Here is a 22,109-nt window from a genome sequence, read left to right as displayed (position 1 = left end):
TACAGCACCACCCCACATTCCTGTCTCACTTTCCCCCCTTTTCCTCTGAGGTACAGCACCACCCCACAGTCCAGTCTCACCTTCCTTCCCCCTCTGAGGTACAGCACCACCCCACATTCCTGTCTCACTTTCCCCCCTTTTCCTCTGAGGTACAGCACTACCCCACATTCCTGTCTCACTTTCCCCCCTTTTCCTCTGAGGTACAGCACTACCCCACATTCCTGTCTCACTTTCCCCCCTTTTCCTCTGAGGTACAGCACCACCCCACATTCCTGTCTCACTTTCCCCCCTTTTCCTCTGAGGTACAGCACCACCCCACATTCCTGTCTCACTTTCCCCCCCTTTTCCTCTGAGGTACAGCACCACCCCACATTCCTGTCTCACTTTCCCCCCTTTTCCTCTGAGGTACAGCACCACCCCACATTCCTGTCTCACTTTCCCCCCTTTTCCTCTGAGGTACAGCACCACCCCACATTCCTGTCTCACTTTCCCCCCTTTTCCTCGGAGGTACAGCACTACCCCACATTCCTGTCTCACTTTCCCCCCTTTTCCTCTGAGGTACAGCACCACCCCACAGTCCTGTCTCACTTTCCCCCCTTTTCCTCTGAGGTACAGCACCACCCCACAGTCCAGTCTCACCTTCCTTCCCCCTCTGAGGTACAGTACCAACCTGTACACCTGTCTCTCCCCCCCCGGAGCTCTGCCCTACATCCATCTAGTAGTTTTCTAGAAAGATGCCTTTAAACTAGACTGCGCTAGTGCTTCTCTCACCTCCCTAACTCAGTTAAAGTCATCTAATTTCCTTCAGTCTGTCTTCAATGACGAGATAAATCTTGAATGTGGTTTCTTTCTAAATAAGCCCTGTTTCTTGTGCCTGGAAAAGAGCGCACCTTCTCGTCTACATTCTCTTCTCCATTCTCTCTCTCTCTTTCGCGTTCTTCCATTTTTTTTTTACTTGACAGCGTTTGGCAAGAATTTTCCCAAGTGGGGTTTTTATATTGAGCAGTTTTTTTTTGTGATTTCAGATTCCTCACACATTCAGCATGTGCCCAATTCACACTACTCTGAACTTAAGAATTGTACTTTAGCATCATATTCCAATCCTGGCCATCGAGGTAGGTATGGAAGTGCCCGACACCCTCAGTACTGCATCCTCTCCCCAGCAGAGGTGGGGGTCAAAAGAAGGGCCATAACTGAAACAGAGGGGCCAATCTGTTCGTTAGCCATTGTCATGTTTTCAATGGATGAGTGACAGGGGAGGAGGCAACATGGGGACCAATCAGCTTTTAGCTGAGGCCAGTGCCCCTGTGGCCCCGCCCCTAAGGAGAGGTAATGAGAAGGCAGCAGCATCAGTGACCACAAAACTATCAGGTCTTGTTTGACCAAAACCATGTGGACTGTGGTGAAACAACTCATATGAACAAGGTTTTACATCAATGACTGTATCTAGTCATCATGCGCAGGTACTTCAGATCCACATTATCCAAACAACACTCCGGCCACGAGTGCCCCAGCTATTACACAGAGATCCCACATGTGGGTTGTACCCCATGTACCACTCAATTCACCATCACAAGTCACCATATTTCACTACCAGTGTTTCACTGCTTGCACCACATAATGCGCGTGCGGTTCGTTGCATCCTTCACGTTCCTGTCATTTTGAGAACCCAACTCTAGCTGTCCTTGATGATGGTCAAATTACCCGCAATGCATTTCACCCAGAGCGCTGCTGGGATGTAAACATTCGGCTATCAGCGGTCCACGCTGCCCAGTGCAGGAGCCGACAGAAATTAGTCAGAATTTCCCAGAAGCCCCGCAAAGGCTGACGAATGTCAATGGAACACGCCCCCTTTTTGTAGATCCCCAGAGTGCATTTTCATGGCTTGCAGATTAGCTGTGACCTTAGCAGGCTGAAAGACTGGACGAGGCACCAGGGTTTCTTAGCACTTTCAAATATTTATGATTCTCCTTCCATAAGTGGCACGCATCCGCCTTAGACCTTTAGGTCATTCCACCTAGAGAATAATTTCCTTTTAAGGGATAGTGATTAGTTACGCCTTATTGCGACTCTCAAAAAAAAAAAAGATGGAGGAGAGAAAAGTTTTTTCCCCCAAACCTTCTGTAAAGTCAGCCCTGCCTTAAAAATAGACAACATGGAGGAACCCTACAGAGACCTGGAGGCTGGGAGCACAAGAAAAGGGTACGGCGGTTCAACGGCGTTATCCAGAGAAGCTTGTGTCATTTCCAAGGACTTCGCCTGGCTGCTTTAATCTCATCTTCTGTAAATGAGGGATTGCAGAGGAAAACACTTGAGAGAAACATTTGGAAAACAGTTTCGCTTTGAAGTCTGCATCAGGGAAAGGTTGGCTGCCCTGTTGGGGTGTCAGCCCATCCACGGTGCTCTTGCACAGAGTAAACGACTTGCGTTATAAGGAGAGGGAGAATATTGCGCAGGCGTTTTGATCTTAATTCACAGAGGAAACATTGAGAGCATGTTCTGGGGCCTGTTGAGGACGTGGCTTGATGTAACTACTTAGTTTCCTCAAACTTGCCGTGACTCGACGTGCATCTCCACTCGGACCCAATAACTTGCAGTGGAAGAGTGATGGATGGATCAGGGGCCTGGTGGGGAGCCGTGACCTGCCTCGTGTGCACTTCATAGTGCCGGTTCTGGACACCGGCGTTGACGACGGCTCACACGCCAGTGTGATCACAGAACATGCAGTCAGCGTGCGGCTACCAGCTAAACTGAAGAGTCCAAACTGGTTGTCAGTTGTCTTTTGGCGATGGCTTCGGAATTTTGTTCCTAGCATCATACTCTACTTCCCCACTCCACGTCGCCAACATCTGGGGGTCTGCTCTTGACAACAAAAGCTAAGGCATTACAGCTGCTGCTGATCAGGTACCACCAGGACCTTCTGGACGTGGCCTACAGCTGGGTTCATCTCCACGGGGACCTGGAGACTCAACTGCACCAGTAATCATCACACTCTTCATTTTTACCGTCCTCACGCTTCTCTGCATCATCCACGTTCCGTAGGCGCTGCCGCCCCTGACATCATACTTTGCTTTACTCTAAGAAAGGTGCCACTGCAGACATCACAGAGACCACTGGCTATATGGGGAGCACTGCAGAACAACAGGCCCATTGGTGTTACCATATCAGACCTTCCCAGTGAGAGGCAGACCATTCACGGGTCAATGCAGTGAGCAGGGGCGTGGCTACAGGTGGGCATGCAGGGGCAGCATCTACCTAAATGGACCATCTACAAGTCAACTACATGTACCGTTGACACCCCCCCAAATACAACTTCGTATTGTATGTATCTTTGTACGATTATTTTCTTTGTAGAAGTGCATCTCCCCTGACCTACATTTTTGCAACATTGTTTTACTTTCCCGTCATGGTCAGACTGCCTCCTTGGTGCCCACCCAGCCTACCCAACCCCTCCCTGACCCTGAAAGCGACCCTGTAGCTATGTCCGCCTCCCTCCCCCGCACTGCATCCAGCTGAGCCATGACCTGTATTCTGACAGGGTCAAGAAAGAAGAGGTGAAACTCTAGAGAACATTCCTGGCCACATCCTTACAGGATAATCGATCGATCGGCCAGACAGAGTACAGTGCCTTTATCAGTCCTGTTTAGCTATCAGTGGCTGCCGGACGCAATGTCCCTCTGTGAAGGCACATAATTCCAGCTCTTTCCTCCCTGGGGGGGGGGGGGGGAGTTCTGAGAACGCATCCGCCCGTCTGAAGGCAAAAGCGCAGAAGGAATTAAAATGTAATGCAAAATTCCCCTTACTTAGTCACGGGATTTGGTTATTGATGATCTGCCACATCAAGTCGCCTTTGCGGAAGAGTTATGGGAACAATTTAAAATAAAGCACAAGACAAAAAAAATCATTAACTTCCAGAGAGGAATATGAATTACACCTAATAGCCTCTCTATTCATTAAATTTCAATGGCAAGAGAAACTTTAAGTAATCTTTTGGAAGCAGGCTGCCGAAGGTTCTGATTCCCCCCAAAAACAATTCGTCCCCCTCCTTGATCTGCCTTCTCCAACAACATTGTGGTGCTGGACGTCCCCGAGGGTGATCACGGTCCCTTTTGCAGTTAAATCAATGTCACTGCTGTGCACGACACAGCCACCATCCCGACCTCATCAGGCTGCTTTTTTTAATTAATAAAATTAAGGGATATTAAACTGTTCTAAACCTTTGCATTAGCTTAGCGTTTCCCGTAAACTATACAAACATACAGATATGTGTGTGTGTGTGTGTGTGTGTGTATGTGTGTGTGAATATATATATCCATCCATTTTCCAAACCGCTTATCCTATTAGGTCGCGGGGGGTCCGGAGCCTATCCCGGAAGCAATGGGCACGAGGCAGGGAACAACCCAGGATGGGGGGCCAGCCCATCACAGGGCACACTCACACACCATACACTCACCCATGCACACCTATGGGCAACTTAGCAACTCCAATTAGCCTCAGCATGTTTTTGGACCGTGGGGGGAAACCGGAGTACCCGGAGGAAACCCCACGACGACATGGGGAGAACATGCAAACTCCAAACACATGTGACCCAGGCGGAGACTCGAACCCGGGTCCTAGAGATGTGAGGCAACAGTGCTAACCACTGCACCACCATGCCGCCCCTGAATATATATATATATATATATTCATTCTCTGGGGAGGAACCATCAACTTTGCTCTCAACATAGAGGCTGCATGCAAGAGCATTTTTGGCCATGAAAGGCATCGTCTGAAGTGTCTTCATCCCAGAATCTGATCCTGTCTTGCTTGGGCAGCAGGCCGGCTGATTTGCACGGTGCATCTTCGTGTAACTGGCTGAGTCCCCACCGCAAATCTCCCGTTTACTCTCAGCAATGCTTCCCTACGCGTCCAAATCTTCCGTCCCCTTGGGGCGCGGTGGCGGGTTCAGAGGTGCCCCCCCTGCAAGGTGTGCCACTCTCGGGCTGGAAAAGCACCTGGGGCAGCCTTCATATCACCCCCGTGGTGGGGGGCTTCACAGAAGGGCAGCTCCATGACGGGGCACTGCAGCCTCTCCAAGGCTTCACCGTATTTATGATCGAAAGGAATAGAGTTGTCAAGACCACATCAAACTTCGATGAAAATAATGCCCGGAATCCTTTTAGAATGAGTGGCGCTATTGATCTGCAGTCACTGCTCCCTCATTGAAGATGCAACCTCTGAGGGACGTTCCATTCCATAGACAGTTCATTAAGTGGGCCAGGAATTCCACAAAAGCCGAATGACAGCGTGGCAAAGTGACCTGACAACGTTCTCCATTTTGAAAATCCCTTCGACTTCTTTAGGTCGTTCGAAATAAACCCAGCAAAAAGTATCGCCCCGAACTCCTCCAAAAGCTATCACCGTTACCTCAGAACTGCAACCCCCCCCCCCTTGACCTGTTTTTAACTCAACCAACCAGACTTTTTGCCTCCATTGATCACAGAACAGGCACATTGACACATTTGCACAGTGACATCAGTGAGGCGACTAGGTAAGACAAATTTCACTCCCCAGGAAATGCCGTTGGTCTGTCGTAAACCCAAGAATGCAAATTCCCATTGCGGCTCTGGGATCACCCTAGTAAATGGATTACCATGACCAAACCTTAGCCTTCTCATGAAATAGTCTGCCATCAGTGGGTAGCCACTTGCCTTGCTGTTCTCCTGCTGCTTGACATACAGTATATGCAGGCTGATGTCTTAATTACCCTTGAACTAATATCTTCCTCATTAGGACTAATTAATTTGGAATTGATAATTCCAAAACTGGTCAGTCACGTTTTTTCTTCTGTTTGGTAACGCTTTACATTAACATCACCTTCATAATGCATTAACTCAACATTCATAAGCAGCATGTAAGTACACCTTAACATCCTAACATACCTTAACAACTTTAATATACGTTAAAAACATACATTATACGATAATAACAAAAATGTTTGTCATGAATTAAAGCTGTTAAGGTATATTATTAGGATGTTATGGTATGTTTATATGCTGCTTATGAATGTTCTATGAATGCATTATAAAGGTGCACTGAATGTTGCATGCAAAATGATGTGTCATCTTAATCTTTATATATATTAATATATATTAAAATATCTGTCATTAGCATGACCTAATTGAGCATCATATTGCATGTGAAAGGGCCCCTGTTTTTTCAAGGCCCCCTCTAGCTACAGGCGAAATAGGAAGCTGCCTTGGGCCCCCAAATTACCTGCATTACAGAGGAAATGAAATGATCATCAGTTTTCTTAGTGGGAGGGGCCTCCCAAGAAAAGCTCTGCCTAGGCTCCCTGAAAAGGTAGATTCAGCCCCTGTTTATTCTATTTAAAAATCTTCATTTGATGCTCCATCTCCCTCATCCTATTTCCATTATTTATGGGCAAATGTTGTGTCTTACATTTTAATTGGCTACATCAAAGTGTTTATGTTAAAGTTGGTCACATGAGTATTGGCCCATATGTTATGACTCCAGGCCATACATATGCAGCGCCATCTTCTCACAAGAGGAGCTCAGTATGTCTGCGGTGAAGGTGGCCCAGTTTGGTGGCCATCCTTCAACCCGTATAATCCTCATCATCGACATCACCCTGTCTGGATCTGAAACCTACCACGAGAGTTCACAAAACCAAAATCAGACCTGTTGGTAATGCAGAAGCGCACGGTGACCGATCATGGCCATTTTGTCGTACGAGAACAACCGCATTAGTATGGAGGACTGAAGATGGAGGATAGGGGATTGGGGAACGCCCGTATTAAAAAGAGATCTTTTTGTGCATTCTCCAGCATCAAATCACACAGAGAGAAAATGTCCCTGGCCTTATTAAAAGGTAATGTGCTTCGAAGCACACGAAGCAAGATGTATCATTCTCCCCCCACCCCCCATCTCCTCCGAGACGGCCCTGATGTATTCTGTCAATTTATGCCTGATGAAAATGTCCACGTATTAAACCTTCATATTTCCCCGAGAATCAGCCAGAGCCAAAGCAGCCACAGAGAGTAATGAAATACTCTCTCTTATTCATATCATTTCTTTATTTTATTTTTTATTTTTTTTGGGGGGGTTGGGGGCCGACTGGAGGAATTACCTTTCTCACCCTTGTTATCCGTTGTTCGACTCAAGTGTTGCCAATGCGAATAGATTTACCCAAGGGGGCTTTTTCGAGGTGGCCCCCACTTTTTACAAGACGGTTATAAATAGCCCCAGCTGCAGACATCCAATTAGGAGAACAGTGGAGCGTGTTCCCGGTGAAATCCGACATAAAGAGTAGGATCGTGAAAATATTAATATCAAGCAGATGCAACTTCTGCCTGAAACCACTGATGGATCACTATTGCTGTTCCTTTGGATTCGCCCGCATTCCCTCCCCGTTGTGTTTTCTTCACCACATTATCTGTTTGTTTATAGAGATTTATTATGAAACATAAGCCTTTTGATTAAGCTGGGACTTCGCTCGCCCAGCCAACTGATAACTATCTGCTGCGAATGTTGCAGCAGCCCTCGCGCTAATACAATAACTACTTTAAAAAAAGCGCAAAGCTTAATTCGCAATAACAACCTTGTTATTGTGGGCTTTTAACAGATTAGAGCTGGTGGAAACGCTGCCTACACCGGCAGACCGGAAAGGCAAACAGCCGATTTTGGTACCCCATTACGCAGGCGAACCACTTTCAGTCCGTTTTTGAAATTATCGGTGGTTTTAAATTACACTCTGGCCTTGAGCTTATTGAGGCTACGCCGCTTGATATGGTAATTACAGGCACCGATCAAAATGCACAAATGGTACAAAGCGTGCGGATGAAACGGTAACCGTCTTGGATGCCGGAAATGCCGTGGATCAGGGATAGGTAATAAACTGGCCCAGGTGAATAACATGAATGACAGAGGGAAGGATGGGACATCTGGCGTTCTGTCATTCTTTATGTTATAGAAAAATCTGGAACAAAATAATAAAATGCGAGCATGTTGGCACCACTAACACACCACCATGTTTAAAGGGCGGCCAGTTACTGACTGACAGACAGACAGACAGACAGACAGACAGACAGATAGACAGATAGACAGATAGATAGATAGATAGATAGATAGATAGATAGATAGATAGATAGATAGATAGATAGATAGATAGATAGATAGATAGATAGATGATTACATACATACATAGTCTCAGAAAACTCAGGGACAGAGTATGAGAGAATAATGAGAAATACTGCACTCCCCTGCATCCCAGCCATGTAAACCTCTTTTATCCACCTGAGTGCTCTATCGCCACTCGTGTGCAGCGTTGCAGCAGTTTGTTTGCGCTTCCTCTGGTGACAGGAGGACAGCGCTGCCATATTTACAGCCGCAGGCCAGAGTTGCTCCCATTTTGGCAGCTGTGGTCTCGCCACGCCTCGCGGACAGAATGTTTCCGCGCAGTGACTTTGAGTACTAACTTTCTGTTTTCTCCGACGTGAGCCGAGCCCAAAGTTCGAACCTGTTTAGAACAGTGGCTCGCAAGTTGACGCCCGGCTTAACCGTATGGTGAAAGTTGCAAGAAAAACAGCCACCATCTCCGCAGGTTGCCAAGCTCACGCCTCGGCACCTTCCGCACTCCTACTACGGACTCCTGGCAGAGCCTAACGTGTCTCGCGGTTAAAAAAGAAGCATTTTGGGAAGCGAAGTTCCACAGAACACTTTGTTCATAATTGCGTTGCTAGGAGTCACATGAATTCACTCCTACAGGAAATTCATTTCCATAAAGGGCAGCAGGAGAAAGCACCCTGGTTCGGTTCACAGAGGCCCCGTAGGAGTGAGTGGGGTGGGGCTACCAAAGGGCAACGTCCATGCTGCATCCATCCATGCCTGTGACGTCCCATATCCCTGTGATCTAGCCAAAGATTGAGCGATGTAAACAACTTGGCTTGGGCAAACCTTATCATCAGCTAATGATATGTTTGTGCGACAGAGGAGGGGCCACTCGGAGGGCCAATCAGCTTTCAGCTAGGGCCCATGCCCCTACCCCATGGCTGGTGCTATTAGAAAAAGTCAGCAACTCAAATATCCCCCTCCCAGGTCCCTGAGACCTCCAGATTATAATAATTCCATTCCTCGCCTCCAACACATTTAATGATTTATGCATTTTTTTCTACGGCTGTCTTAGCTTGAAACCCAGCAACTTCAAGAGGCTGGTAAATAATTCTCATCTCTTTCTCCGAATTTATTTTCTTAGTGTGTGTCTGATATATTATTTTTTTTATACCCGTCACAGCTCCAGCTGTCTTCTGCTCTCTCGTGTAAAGTATCTTCACGGCCCCTTTGGCCTCCCACTTTCCTCACATTATAAATGACACAGGTACAGCACAGTGGGCAGCTCTGTTGTCTCACACCTCAGGGCCTTTATCTTCTGCCCATGCTGTATGAGTTTCCTGAACAGACTAAAGACATGAAGAAATGAAGGTTTCTAAATTTCTCAAAATGTAGGATTGAGTATATGTGCCATGCGATCGCTTCCAAAGTTTGCCGCAGCCTTGTGCCTTTTGTGGCCTGAGACCCAAAACCTTAGTCAGCATATATAGTTAGAAAATATAGGGATGGACATGTGTCAGACGTAAACCGTGCTAAGTGATGAAGTAGCATCACTACATATCTTCATCTTCATACTCTTCATCTCTTATTATCTCTCTCTCCCCTTCCATCTCTGTAGATCCCAATGCTTTGGAACAGAGAGGACCAGACCATGCGCTGATCGGAGGGGTGGTCGCCGTGGTCGTCTTTGTCACCTTATGTTTAATAATTGTGCTGGGGCGATACCTGGCGAGGCATAAAGGTACGACCTCGAAAAAGAAACTCATAAAATAACAGTTAACGGAATAATTAATGCACTAAATAAAACTGTAAATGCACGTTGTATTGAAATGATAATTAACATTTAATCATGGCATAAAATTGTCTGGCACAAATATTTATGACACGCACCCCTTCTCTCTCTCTCTCTCTCTCTCTCTCCCTCTCTCTCTCTCCGTGGATTGGGCCGGACAGGAACGTACCTAACGAACGAGGCCAAAGGAGCAGACGACGCCCCTGATGCAGACACAGCCATCATCAATGCCGACGGCAATCACGCACACGCAGAAGAGAAGAAGGAGTACTTCATTTAGACTGGTCCCCCTGCCTCCCTCTTGTCGATCTGCGTAGGAAAGCCCGCATTCAGCTCAAGAGCCCCCCCGTGCCCCTCACTTTTGCCATTTTCGTTAATTCATTCTCTCCGACCTACGTCTCCTCCAATGGCCAGTTTTTACGAGCAGCTAACTGCTGAAGACATCAATCTTTTTCTATCCACGCTATATCTGTCCAAAAATCCCCAACCTACCAGAATGTGTCGGGGCCATTAGAAATTCGCCCGGATCTCCCCAGCCACACCCCGGTTTTGCGGGCCATAATTTTTACAGTGCCTCAATATACAGACATCCATTGAAAATCCAGTCAATGCCTTCATTTATGTGAGTGATGTAACCCAATGATATAATCACTACAGCAGTGAAGAGGACTAGGTTAGAGCTATCCTCTCGTTAACTGAACCCACTTTTATTTTAACTAGATTACATATTTAGTAACTATCATTGTTCCTCCCCCAGCTGTTTTAGTTATGTGTATATAGATTACGACATGGAAATCAATTATAGCCCCACAACTTTGAGGCAATACTTGCTATAAGGATAAAAAAAGCTATACTATTATAGGATGTAAAGCTTAAGGCTTGTTGGTATAAAAATAAGGACCCTTTTGAGCTGAGACTAGAATGATTAAGACAGCAGATTCATCATAAATCCTGAAGGGTACATGTAATTCAGCAGGCGATGGAGGTAATTGTACCATAAGCCAGTTCATGAGCATTCGTAAGTATGAAAGGCCACCATTTACACCCTGACGTTTTGTCTTACTCTTGTTGTTTTGTCTGTATATTCCTGCACTGTTTAACCTATTCACCACTGACATGTAATGTTCTCTTACCATTGCTGGGAGAGTGACTTGAATAGTGGTCTAAAAATCAGTCAGTGATTTACCGCAGGCGGTCACGGAGGTTCAAAAGGAACCCATCCTTTTCACATTTCTGTTAACTCCATGGCAGATGGGTAGAGTTGCCTTCCTTCCTGGAAGGACAGTAGTGATGGCCAAATGAACCTTCATGAACCATTTGCTGTATTTTTTGACCCCACTAGATGGTGCTGTTTGTATACTTGGGGCATGATTTGAGTCCATCCATCCATCCATTTTCCAACCCATACTTCTGGGTCGTGGGGGGTCCGGAGCCTATCACAGAAGTTATGGGCACGAGGCGGGAAACAACCCAGGACGGGGGGCCAGCCCATCGCAGGCCACACTCATACACCATTTACTCATACATTCAGACCTATGGGTAATTTAGTAACTCCAATTAGCACACATGTGACCCAGGTGGAGACTCCAACCACCATGCTGCCCCTATGGTTTACGTCCTTTTTGTGAATAGAGAGTGCCATCTAGTGGCGGTCAGAAAATACTGCAAGTGGTTCATGAAGCTTCATTTGAGCATCACTAGTGGACGCGCAGTTTGACCTAAATCGAACGCATTTGGAAGGTGACTTCCTAAAGTAGATTTTCGCAAAGAATGAGAACGAGGGAAGAAAATAAGCACTTACAGCAACTCTAAGAGAACATTGTACGTTAGTTGGTACAGATTCCCCACCCCCACATCGTTTGATAATAAAATAAATAAATTCCAAAAAAAAAATATAAACAAAGAAGCACAAATACTATGGAAAAACAGCATCACTTTGCAACCAATGGACTGACTCAGGATTCCAAGATGAGTCTAATTTAGGAATTAGGCCGTTCAAACCCATGGACGCAATTTGGCTCCCCAGCTCACTCCAATCAAAACATACCATCAAGCTGTATATCAAACATAGTAAACAGGACAAAGTCTTTTTAAAGATGCATCTGAAAACTGTCTTTTGTTTATACGACAAATAAGCTCCCTTGTCAATACGGCTGTATATTATGTCTGCTAAATGTGGGTTAGTGAAAATTGTTGTTAGATTTTGGAACCCCTCATACCTTAAAAATTTGTATATTAGCCAATTTATCTATTGAAAATAATCTACAGATCTTTTCAATTTGTCATTTGTCATTGCTTATATTAAATAAGAACTATGACAAACGTGTTTTCTTTCAGCGCAAGGCATGTATATACTGTGTAAGTACTAAACTTTGGTAATACATATTTGTTCATTTTTTTTTCCCTCCAGGCTTTCATTTCAGTTTATTTAATTTCAGATTATTTCATTCGGCATCGCTAGTTGGAATAAAAATGTTGGTCTCTTAACATCTTTGGAGAGTGCGATTCACCTGCTGTTTGTGTGCTCTGTGCGGATACCATGGTTGTAGAAGCATAATCCTGTAGAAGGGTCTACACAAACACCCGGAGAACACAGCCGGTGAGCTCTCAACAGTGTTTAGCGGTTCTTGGCCACCACCGTCATGGCCGTGGTTTACCCGCGCATGCCGTGGTGAAATGCTGCTTCGCTGTGTCTCCCGCGCATGCAAACAAGTTAAAAACCTATTAGTCACCGAAGAGATCAAATGGAAAAACTGTTGAATCATTCGTGTTTTTATTTTTCCTTTAAATGATGTTATATATTATATACTGGTATAAGTCCATGTACATTTTCCACTAGTTGCCCATAACACAGGATCGGGGGGTGCTGGAAACCAGTTGCATTTAAGTCGTGAAGGGAAATGTTGTGTAAATAAAGGTGATATAAATATTGGTGAGAAGGTTGTACTGATAGCGTGACTTAGGCCTCAGAAGGCTGCTGCAGCGTTATTGGCATCTCGCTTGCAAGTTCCAACCAGCAAGAAGGTCCATCGTTTGACGTTGGAGGGCTTCTTTAGATCAACTTGATGACACAAAAATCCACAGCTACGGTACAGAGACCAACATATTTTGAGCTTTTGAGTTCCAGCCCCGCTATCCATGTGTCCATGTATCATTCGAGTTGTATCCATATCTATCACATGCACTCTGATTGAAGACGGTACAAGGTTACCTTGTGTTGGGAGGGTCTATGTATGTAGCTTGTTCAGGACCTGTAAGAGTATCGGTTTGCTGGTTTCGCAATGAAGTCCAGAAGTCTTACCTAAATGTAATCTACTTCAAATCGAAGTCATTCATGAAAAATGTACCGGAATAAATCAAGCAGCTTCAATATAACAATCACCGCAATTGCCTTTGTGTCTTCAAAAATGTCAACTACGTTCTGAGCTGTGGGTCCCCTTATGGAGAACCTGAACTCTCCTTGTGTGAGAGAGCTACCATGAAAAGGAGTCCAAACATGTTAATACATTATTTTTACTTCTTAAAGCATGCTCCAGCTTATTTGTTTTGAGTCATTTTATGTTTAGTTATTTTCTGTTGATTTAATGATTTTTTAACGTTTTTTTGTTAATTTGTTTTACTTTAATTTGCTATTTTCATTTTGGAATGTTTGACTTGTGTGTATTTTCAGTGTTGAACTGTCTTATTTCCAAAGCTTTGAAAACAGCACTTGTAAAAAAAAAAGGAAGTGGCAAAGGTATAGAGTAAAGAGTGCACAAAAGTGACCAGATATCCTGTCCTGTGTTACGCGCATTGAGGACGCCTCATTGGCACCTCGTGTTAATGGGCCTCATTCACCAACCATTCTTAAGAAGAATTTTCTTCTCAAAACCCACTTACGCAGTTTTCATGAAGTTTAATGTTGTTTACCAGTGTTTTCGTATTCGGGATTTCTTCGCAGGTAAGAGCAGAATCTACGCATACTCTAGTGCACACTTACACACATTTAAGTATTGAAAAGTCTGTGCAAAATATTTGCTTATTGCGTTTTCTTCAATTCTACTGTTGTATTGAATTCTTGGATTTAAATTACTAAAATTATTTTGACCATGTATAATATTTTAAAATAATAATTAAATAATAATAACTGTAATGATTGATTATTTTATAATAATTTAATAATTATTAAAATATTACAATGAGTAACAGCATCCCATGCATTTCTGTGCTTTATACTTCTATTTGTCTCTATATATCTTGATCCACTACAGATGCTATTAAATATGGCAAGTTCTCCTTATATTTGGAGTCCTGTGCACTACCGTCTTAAGATTTTTGTTTGGCCATTCATAACTTCTCTGTCAACTTTCCTTCTTAATTCTGTGGGGGTGTTTTTAATTTACGAGGAAAATGGGGTTCGTCATTATAAGAACACATTTGCGAATAATCCTTGAAGAACACATAGTGAATCTGACGTAGACATTTTTTCAAACCTTCTTAGGCTCTTCATCAAGAACAAATTTAAGAAAAAATTTGGTTGGATGATGGTGAATGAGGTCCGAAGGTTCAGGTCTGCTCTCCGATCACCAAAGAAAACAAGAATATCTCCTGTTGCTTTGCTGTTAAGCTTTAAGTCTCTACCTGATCTTAAGTCTTAGAGCTTTGAAATGTACCGTAGGGCGTAAGATTTGTCCAAAGCATAGCTGTAGCAATATGCTAATCATAATTTTAAGCAGTCAAGGTTTTTATGGAAAATGCTGGAATCATTCATGGTTGTTTTCTGTACTGTCAGAATGAAAGGATAGAAAACAATACATCTGTGACATCTGACTGAGAATTTGGCTTCACGATGACGTTCTGTGCGGCTTCAGTGACTGGCCAGCTACAGCACCTCAGGACAGTCTGGTCTGACAGTTAGAATGTAGGCCCTTTGTGGTACTGTGGTCCCTTGTGCTGCTTACATTCCACCTGAGCAGTGTGCATGCTGTAATTATGATGTCATTATATCACCGCATCGCTTAGCAACAGTAAGCACAAATGTACTGAGATGTAGGTATCACACAGAAGGCCCTATAATGTACATAGTTTGCTTGTTCAACATAAGACCGAGCTGTTCATGCAGAACTAAAACTAGTCAAATAATTCCGACCGTAGCTCTTAAGTTTTCTTCAAGTGTTGTTTACGATGAGTCTTTTTTCAATAATGAATTGGATTAAATTGCTGGAGAACCTTCAAGCTAGATGTATGGTTTCCACGTTTCCTATTTGTTTTAATTAAATTAAAATGGAAATCAGCGGAATAATGTAATATTGAAAAATGAGGGAAACCAAAAATATTCAGCTGCAGCTGCAATTGGAATGTTTGTTTTTGTTTGTCTATTTTATGCAAAATCTACTTTTTTGTAGTTAAAATTGGTTGCATGACTCCTGTAGATTTCCCTGTGTTTCCCTCCTCGCCGCCGATCCCCCATGTTAAGATGAAAGAATACAGCTGAAAGGATGAAGAGATGAAGATAATATAATTCATATTCCCCTTTCCCATATCTGTATTAACACGTGCTGACATTAAAACAGGACAGGGATAACACTCCGTCTAACGTCCATCACAATGTTCTTTACTGGTTTTTTTTTCACCTCAGTGGTACGGTTGCTTTCATCTTCAAAGCTGTGACACTGGTTGCCCCCCCCCTCCCCCACCCCCGCCTGTCTCTTTTCACTGAGACTGTGTCTGTTTGATTTCCTAAACCACCACAACGTCAATAAAAATGTAGTGTTCTCATCACGCGGCTTCACTTTTCCTTTCCCTTCGCTTGGCTCCCGATGCTTGTCTCAAGAGCGGCTGCATGCGAGTGCCTCTGGATCCCATGCAGACGGGCCTTTGTTTGCTTATCGGGTTAGCGCGCGGTTTAACCTTGGGGCGGCGTGTTCAGAAATTATAAGAAACGGATAACGCGCAATGTGGCAAGCCCGAAAATGAAGACAAGACCATCACAAAATTACAACTTGTCCATTTCTGCACACGCCGAAGTCCGAAAGATTGTTAGCGACATCATTAGCTGTGACTAACAGACCAACGGCAAGAAGGACTTCCTGTTCTTTCACATCTTTTCTAACTCCTTCACCACTAATCTTTAATATTGCACTACGACCTCAGAGATGAGTGACACTCTATCCGTCCTGCCTTGGTGTGGCATGCAGTGGCCTCCTGTTCTGTTGCCTGTACCGGAGACTGTCTCATGGGAGGAGAGGTTTAATAATACCTCCATTTAGATAAACAGTGGGTATGTTCCTGGCAATATATTTCAGCCTTCTGTTTCTCACACGAATTGTCAGCTCTGAGTGGCTCCTTTTATTAAAACCTCTCTAGACCCCGTATGTGATGACCTCCATGTTGCCAGTTTCACAGGGGCACAGCTGGGGACAAACAACGGCCCCCTCCCCTCAGGGTTTGCATTTGGGGAAATAAAGGGACGAGTTGTCTCCCGTAAAACTCAGTGTCTATTACCTCACCACACAGCCATGCCCCAAATGTTAGGTTTTCTTCTTCTGGTTTTTGTAGGAAGACACCGGTAATGGCTCCAGTCCACTTCAGAGCATGCCAGCCTTCTGAAGGACTTCTGCCACGAGGCAGGGGAGCGAGGCAGAGGAGCGAGGCAGGGGAGCGAGGCAGGAGAGCGAGGCAGAGGAGCGAGGCAGGGGAGCGAGGCAGGGGAGCGAGGCAGAGGAGCGAGGCAGAGGAGCGAGGCAGGGGAGCGAGGCAGGAGAGCGAGGCAGAGGAGCGAGGCAGGGGAGCGAGGCAGAGGAGCGAGGCAGAGGAGCGAGGCAGGGGAGCGAGGCAGGGGAGCGAGGCAGAGGAGCGAGGCAGGGGAGCGAGGCAGGAGAGCGAGGCAGAGGAGCGAGGCAGGGGAGCGAGGCAGAGGAGCGAGGCAGAGGAGCGAGGCAGGGGAGCGAGGCAGGGGAGCGAGGCAGAGGAGCGAGGCTGTGTCGCTTCTGCCGCCGTGCACCACCATGTTTTCCCGCGCGGCCGCGACACTTTTGTTCTTTTCTGTACCGCTGCAGGCACATTCTACATCCCTCAACCTATAAATTATTAAGCCATTCTAAGTGCAAAAACTGAAATAAGACAAGGAAGAACTCTGACAACCGGGCAAAAATCGCAAACGCCCCGCTCGTCAACGAGGCGCGGATCATTTAATTACACATGTTTATTTTAAACCTTCTTATTTCTTACTAATCATAATTAGTGCACATTTTTTTTTGGATCAGGGCTGATTTTGCCCATAAGGAACGAGGCCAGACTGCCGTTCGAATGCCAGCCTCTCGCGTCCTCGGGGCAGCCGAACAGCAGTGGAACAGCTCTGCTCACCGATTCCAGGGGTGGAAATTTCAAGTCCAAAGTAAGAATCCAGACCATGATTTACTTTCAGTAAACCAGTTGGGCATAAAGAGTCACAGAGCCACAGTCACAGAGTCACAGTCACAGGGTCACAGTCACAGAGCCACAGTCACAGAGCCACAGTCACAGTCATAGAGTCACAGTCACAGAGCCACAGTCACAGTCATAGAGTCACAGTCACAGAGTACTCATCTGGTTGGTTGAAACAAAATCTTGGTCTGGATTTGTACTTTCTGGACCTGAAATTTCCACCTCTGACTGAATCGCAAACGCAAACCCAAGGATACACAGGGCTTCCATACCCATAGCAGAATAAGTTGAACGGTATATACACATATATACTGTGTCTGTGTGTGTATATATGTATACTGTGGATATATACTGAGTGTAGGAATGTATATATAATATAATATAAATAATAAATATGGCCTATATAATTACTATATCGGAGTCATATGTGAAGTTTGGGTTTTTATTTGTTGCTTCATTGATCTTTTGTGCTGGTCCCAGGCTCTCCTGTTACGATCCCATCCCCCGAACAGGCGAGGCTAAACCACTGCCCCTCCTTTCATAAAGGGGCAGGTTCTGTGTCTCTGAAGAACTCAGAAGCTGTGGGCATCAGCAGAGTCCAAAGCAGCTCTGTCTGGGTGCTGATTAACGCCAGCAGGTTCACAACTCAGACACATTTGCTGAACAAGAAGCCAGGACTTCTGATAAGGGCAGCATGGGTTCGGAGGTAAAGCCGGTTATAAACAGGCATGGGTGGGCACCCGGCTTTGCCACAGAAATGCTGTTAGAAATCAGAAAACACCGCTGCTAAAGAATTTGAGAGCATGTTGATGGACCCAGCAGTACTTGACTATATCAAAACAGCCAGTTTCAGCTCAAACTCGGCATCCGGCTATGAGATACAATGATTTCTGTCTTGGAGGACCTGCTTGCCAGTCTCTTCCTGTATCCATCTCATTTGGGAAAGAAAGAAAATCCAATTCAGTGCCGGTGCAAATGTCCTCAGCCTTGCATTTCATTTATAAATTTTATTTAAAAAATTTCCATGGTCTCTGGTATTGGGTTAAAACGTTGAATAGGTGGTCGGTTCATCCAAGTGGTTTGGGGGGCATGCAGGCTAGTCGCTAACTGAATGTGACTTATGTTTCACTATCCACCAGCTGGGCCTCGTGGGTACATGCAACAGTTATAGACTATCAGGGTGGCCGTCTTTGGGTTTGTCAGATACCGGCACCACCTGCTGGAGTCTTCTGTATCCCAGTAAAGTAGCCCAGTGTTTCCCAACCTAGTCCTCGGGAAACCCCGGACAGGCCACGTTTTTGCTCCCTCCCAGCTCCTAGCCAATGAGGAACATCGAATACCTGGTACAGGTGCCCTGGGAGCTGAGAGGAAGCAGAAATGTGGACTGGGTTGGGAAACACTGATCTAGCCAATGCTTTTTGGCTATTTGTAGAATCATTTTGGGCTGGTGTGGTGCAAATCCCACTCCCCCCTTTTTTTTTTTTTTTTTTACCTGCACAACTTTGTCTCCACGGCAACCCAAGTCCAGGGGTGCATTTCCCAAAACCCCCCTTTAGCACCTTACATGGTTGGACCTATTCAGTTGCATGTTTCCAAAAATGCAAGTTGCTAACGTAGCTTAACTTTTGAGAAATGCACCCCATTACATCTGATTCCAAGCCACCTTTAAGCAATGGTACCCACTCAGCACGTGGTCATCCTGCTTCTCCAGAGATGGTGCGCTGGGCTGCCACTTATACGATCGCCCTGCTGTCAGCTAATGCACAGAGCACCTTCTTTCAGCTCCACTCATTCATACACCTTAATAATATGCTTAGGAATGAAAATCATCACGGATGCTTGCTGTTCCGGATGCAGGGAAAAGATACAATTAATAAAAATATTAACCATACATGAGCCTTATCCCAATATGCATAGCGTGTAATCATTGTTCATCAATATAACTGCAAAGAAATATTATCCTTACTGAGCCTAAACAAATTGTCAGGATTTTCTGATAATCTCATCTTCTGATGAAAACAATAGGAGCCTGTGAAAGTCGTTTGCTTCTTCGTTGTTAACATGCTACAGTATCGATTCTTATGAGAATACGATACAGTTCCCATGTCTGTGTTCAGGATTTTAGCCCTAGAAGTACAAAGCATGGTGTCTGCTGTAGACAGACCGGTGGGAATTCATTTAAAAGGGGGGCTGTTTTGTAAGCATTTATTTCTGAATTCGGGTCTCCGGTTCCCTGGTCGCTGGTATTGAGATGGAATAGGATGATCGTGCATCGATGACTAGATATTCTGAGTTAAAAATCTCTATTCTTTCCTGATGTAAAAGCATTGATTATCGTCAAAGCGATACCTCGCACAAGAAAATCAATTTTTTCCCTCTCCGCTCCCTGGAAACCACGCTGCAGGTTTTGTTTGCCGTGGTTAAACACGCCCCCCTCTCTCTCTTTCCCGAACGCCAGGAAACTTAAGCTAATACTCCGCTGATGCGGCCTTGGGCGCATTATGTGGTTGCGATGAGGTGGGTGCAGGCCAGCGTAGTGACGGGAACGTTGCGCCATTCGGCGCGAGCACCATCACTGCCACTCCTGAAGTCTCCGGGTCGACAAAAGAGCGTCCTTCTCCGACAGCGAGACAATTCATGCCGGCTAGACGGCAGCGGAGAGAAAGAGCGGAGTGGGAGAGAGCGCGACGGAAACGCAGGGAACATAGAGGAGATCGCATGCCGCCGATAAGCATAATGAGATACTGTCATTTCCTCACATCAATCTTGTATCAGCTGCGGTAAAATATTTACCAGGAAATAGTAGGAGGAAAAAAAACGACGTGCCTATAATAGTTAAAAACAGCGGGAAAAAATGTATGAGGCATCCAGAATCAGTAAAGAAATGAAAGTTGGCAGGTCAGATGGTGAAGTAAATGAGTGTGTTAAGACATTTAGATGTTTATTGAAGAATTTATGAAAGCGTTAATTAATATTTAAATGGGGTGGACAACGTGATAGTCATTCTAATCTGGTTAGTTGCAAAGCTTGGAAATATTTGATCATCAGTAATATATATAATGGCCTGGAAAGGCACAAATTCTGTGGTATAGAGACAGAATGTGCCCATCTTTCTACATATAGCCTGAAAATGGTAGATCCCATGTCAAGAGCCTCCACAGTGCCCCCTGCTGTCTGTCAAACACGCTCCCCGCGGGCGTCTCTTTCAGCGGCATGGCGGCCCGCTGGCCTGTTCTTCATGCAAATCCCGTCATGTTACTGTCAGATGTCACCTGGCCAGCTCCCGGGGGTGGGGGTGCTTTCTGTGGCTGTGTGACTGTGGATGTGACCTTTGCCCATAGCTGGCCCTGCTTGTGCTCACCGGGGTGTTCATTGCCCCCCCAGAAAGGGAACAGGAGGTGGGGAACAGCTTTGTAAAGTTAAAACCCTGTGCTGTCAGGCACATATCAGCATATAAAAGCCCCCACAAATTATTTATATATAGTACGCTTTGAGGAGTCATGCTGACCTTATGCTTGTTATGCTAATTGTGCAGTGTGGAGGTATTTCACTGTACAGTTTCAATCCATTCTATTGAAGCAGTATCCTGACAACATGCAGAACTTTTAAATGCGAATACACGCCATTTATAGCCAGTTTATGCATCCCTAGCTATAAATGATGTCACAATGGACTCCTTGAATCACCTACATGTAAAACATCTGCTACTCAATTAAGCAGACAGTTTGGATGGCAGTGTGTCATGTGAGAGATGGAGAGAAAACCATGGCGATGGAGGGAATCGTGCCATCTTTGGACACAGCAATCTTGCACAACAGTCTGCAGTGTAACCAGAAGCAACATGCACTTGGACACATGACTGCAGTCACATGACCACGAGAGCGAGGAGACCTGGGCACCCAGTGCAACAAGAATGAAAGAAAACAACAAGCCCATAATGACAGCTTGTCCCCTCTATACCAGCAATCAACTATTCACTTTAACACTGGGCTAGATATCTGGCTCTGAGCAAACAGCAGATTTATCCTTGAGAAAAGCATAACACAGTGACTGGCAGGTGTTATATTGCAGAAGGTAACTCAGCTTGTGTTTATATCAGAGGGAAAAAAGTTCATGCAATAACCTCCAACAGTCTGAAGTGAAGACGACAGGTACAGCGGTTTGTCGTGTTTGCGGTGGGACCTGTCTGCTGTCAGTTTGCTAATTTCCTGTGAAACAGGAAGTACACGGTCTCGCCGTGATTCCTAACCGACTTTCCGTGTTTCATTGTATGAAGAGCCAGCGTAATACTTGTTTCTGTTGAGACGGCGAGCCGATCCACTTGACATAGGATTTGGAGGAAGCTACTTTGAGGGAAGGGTTTTACAAGACAGAGATGGCAAACAAGAGATAGCCGTCCTGGTTTTAGCTAAGAGGATACAGACAGGGGAGAACACAAGATAGCCATTGAGCCTGGAGTGTAATAAACTCTGGCCTTTTGAGACAGGATATGTGGTCTGCACCTGCTGAGAGACAGCAGAAGTGTTTTACATTATGGGTAACTGACTGCAGGTAAAAGCGACTTGCCGGCAAATTCGCCTCCCCAGCCACCCACCCTCAGAGATCTGTGCTCACCCCCGCCGTCTCGAAAAACAAACGGCTTCAGAGGCAGACCGTGTTCCACACTCAGAGCTGCCAACTGTCCAGCAGAAGAGCTCAGATCATGCACTGTGAGTCACCGCACCCAATCAAAAATGTTGTTGCAGAAATGTTACTCGCGGTTGTTTTCACGCCATATATAAACACAGTCACACACATATGCATG

General features: G+C 45.3%; 1 protein-coding gene across 5 annotated transcripts in view; it reads left to right on the top strand.

The window, feature by feature from the left end:
* The window catches only part of cadm2a (cell adhesion molecule 2a), a 319,233-nt gene extending 305,151 nt beyond the window's left edge, over nucleotides 1–14,082 (top strand). For all 5 annotated transcript variants that reach the window (XM_048984508.1, XM_048984505.1, XM_048984507.1 and 2 more), the window contains 2 exons: nucleotides 9,728–9,850; nucleotides 10,063–14,082. In XM_048984508.1, the coding sequence (XP_048840465.1) occupies nucleotides 9,728–9,850; nucleotides 10,063–10,181 (242 nt within the window). In that variant the 3' untranslated portion in view covers nucleotides 10,182–14,082. The remainder of the gene's footprint in view (nucleotides 1–9,727; nucleotides 9,851–10,062) is intronic.
* Nucleotides 14,083–22,109: the final 8,027 nt, after the last annotated feature.

This window comes from Brienomyrus brachyistius, chromosome 18 (assembly GCF_023856365.1).
Source record: "Brienomyrus brachyistius isolate T26 chromosome 18, BBRACH_0.4, whole genome shotgun sequence".
NCBI lineage: Eukaryota > Metazoa > Chordata > Actinopteri > Osteoglossiformes > Mormyridae > Brienomyrus > Brienomyrus brachyistius.
The sequence above is the reverse complement of the archived record's forward strand: the minus strand, read 5'-3'. Positions and strand labels throughout refer to the sequence as shown.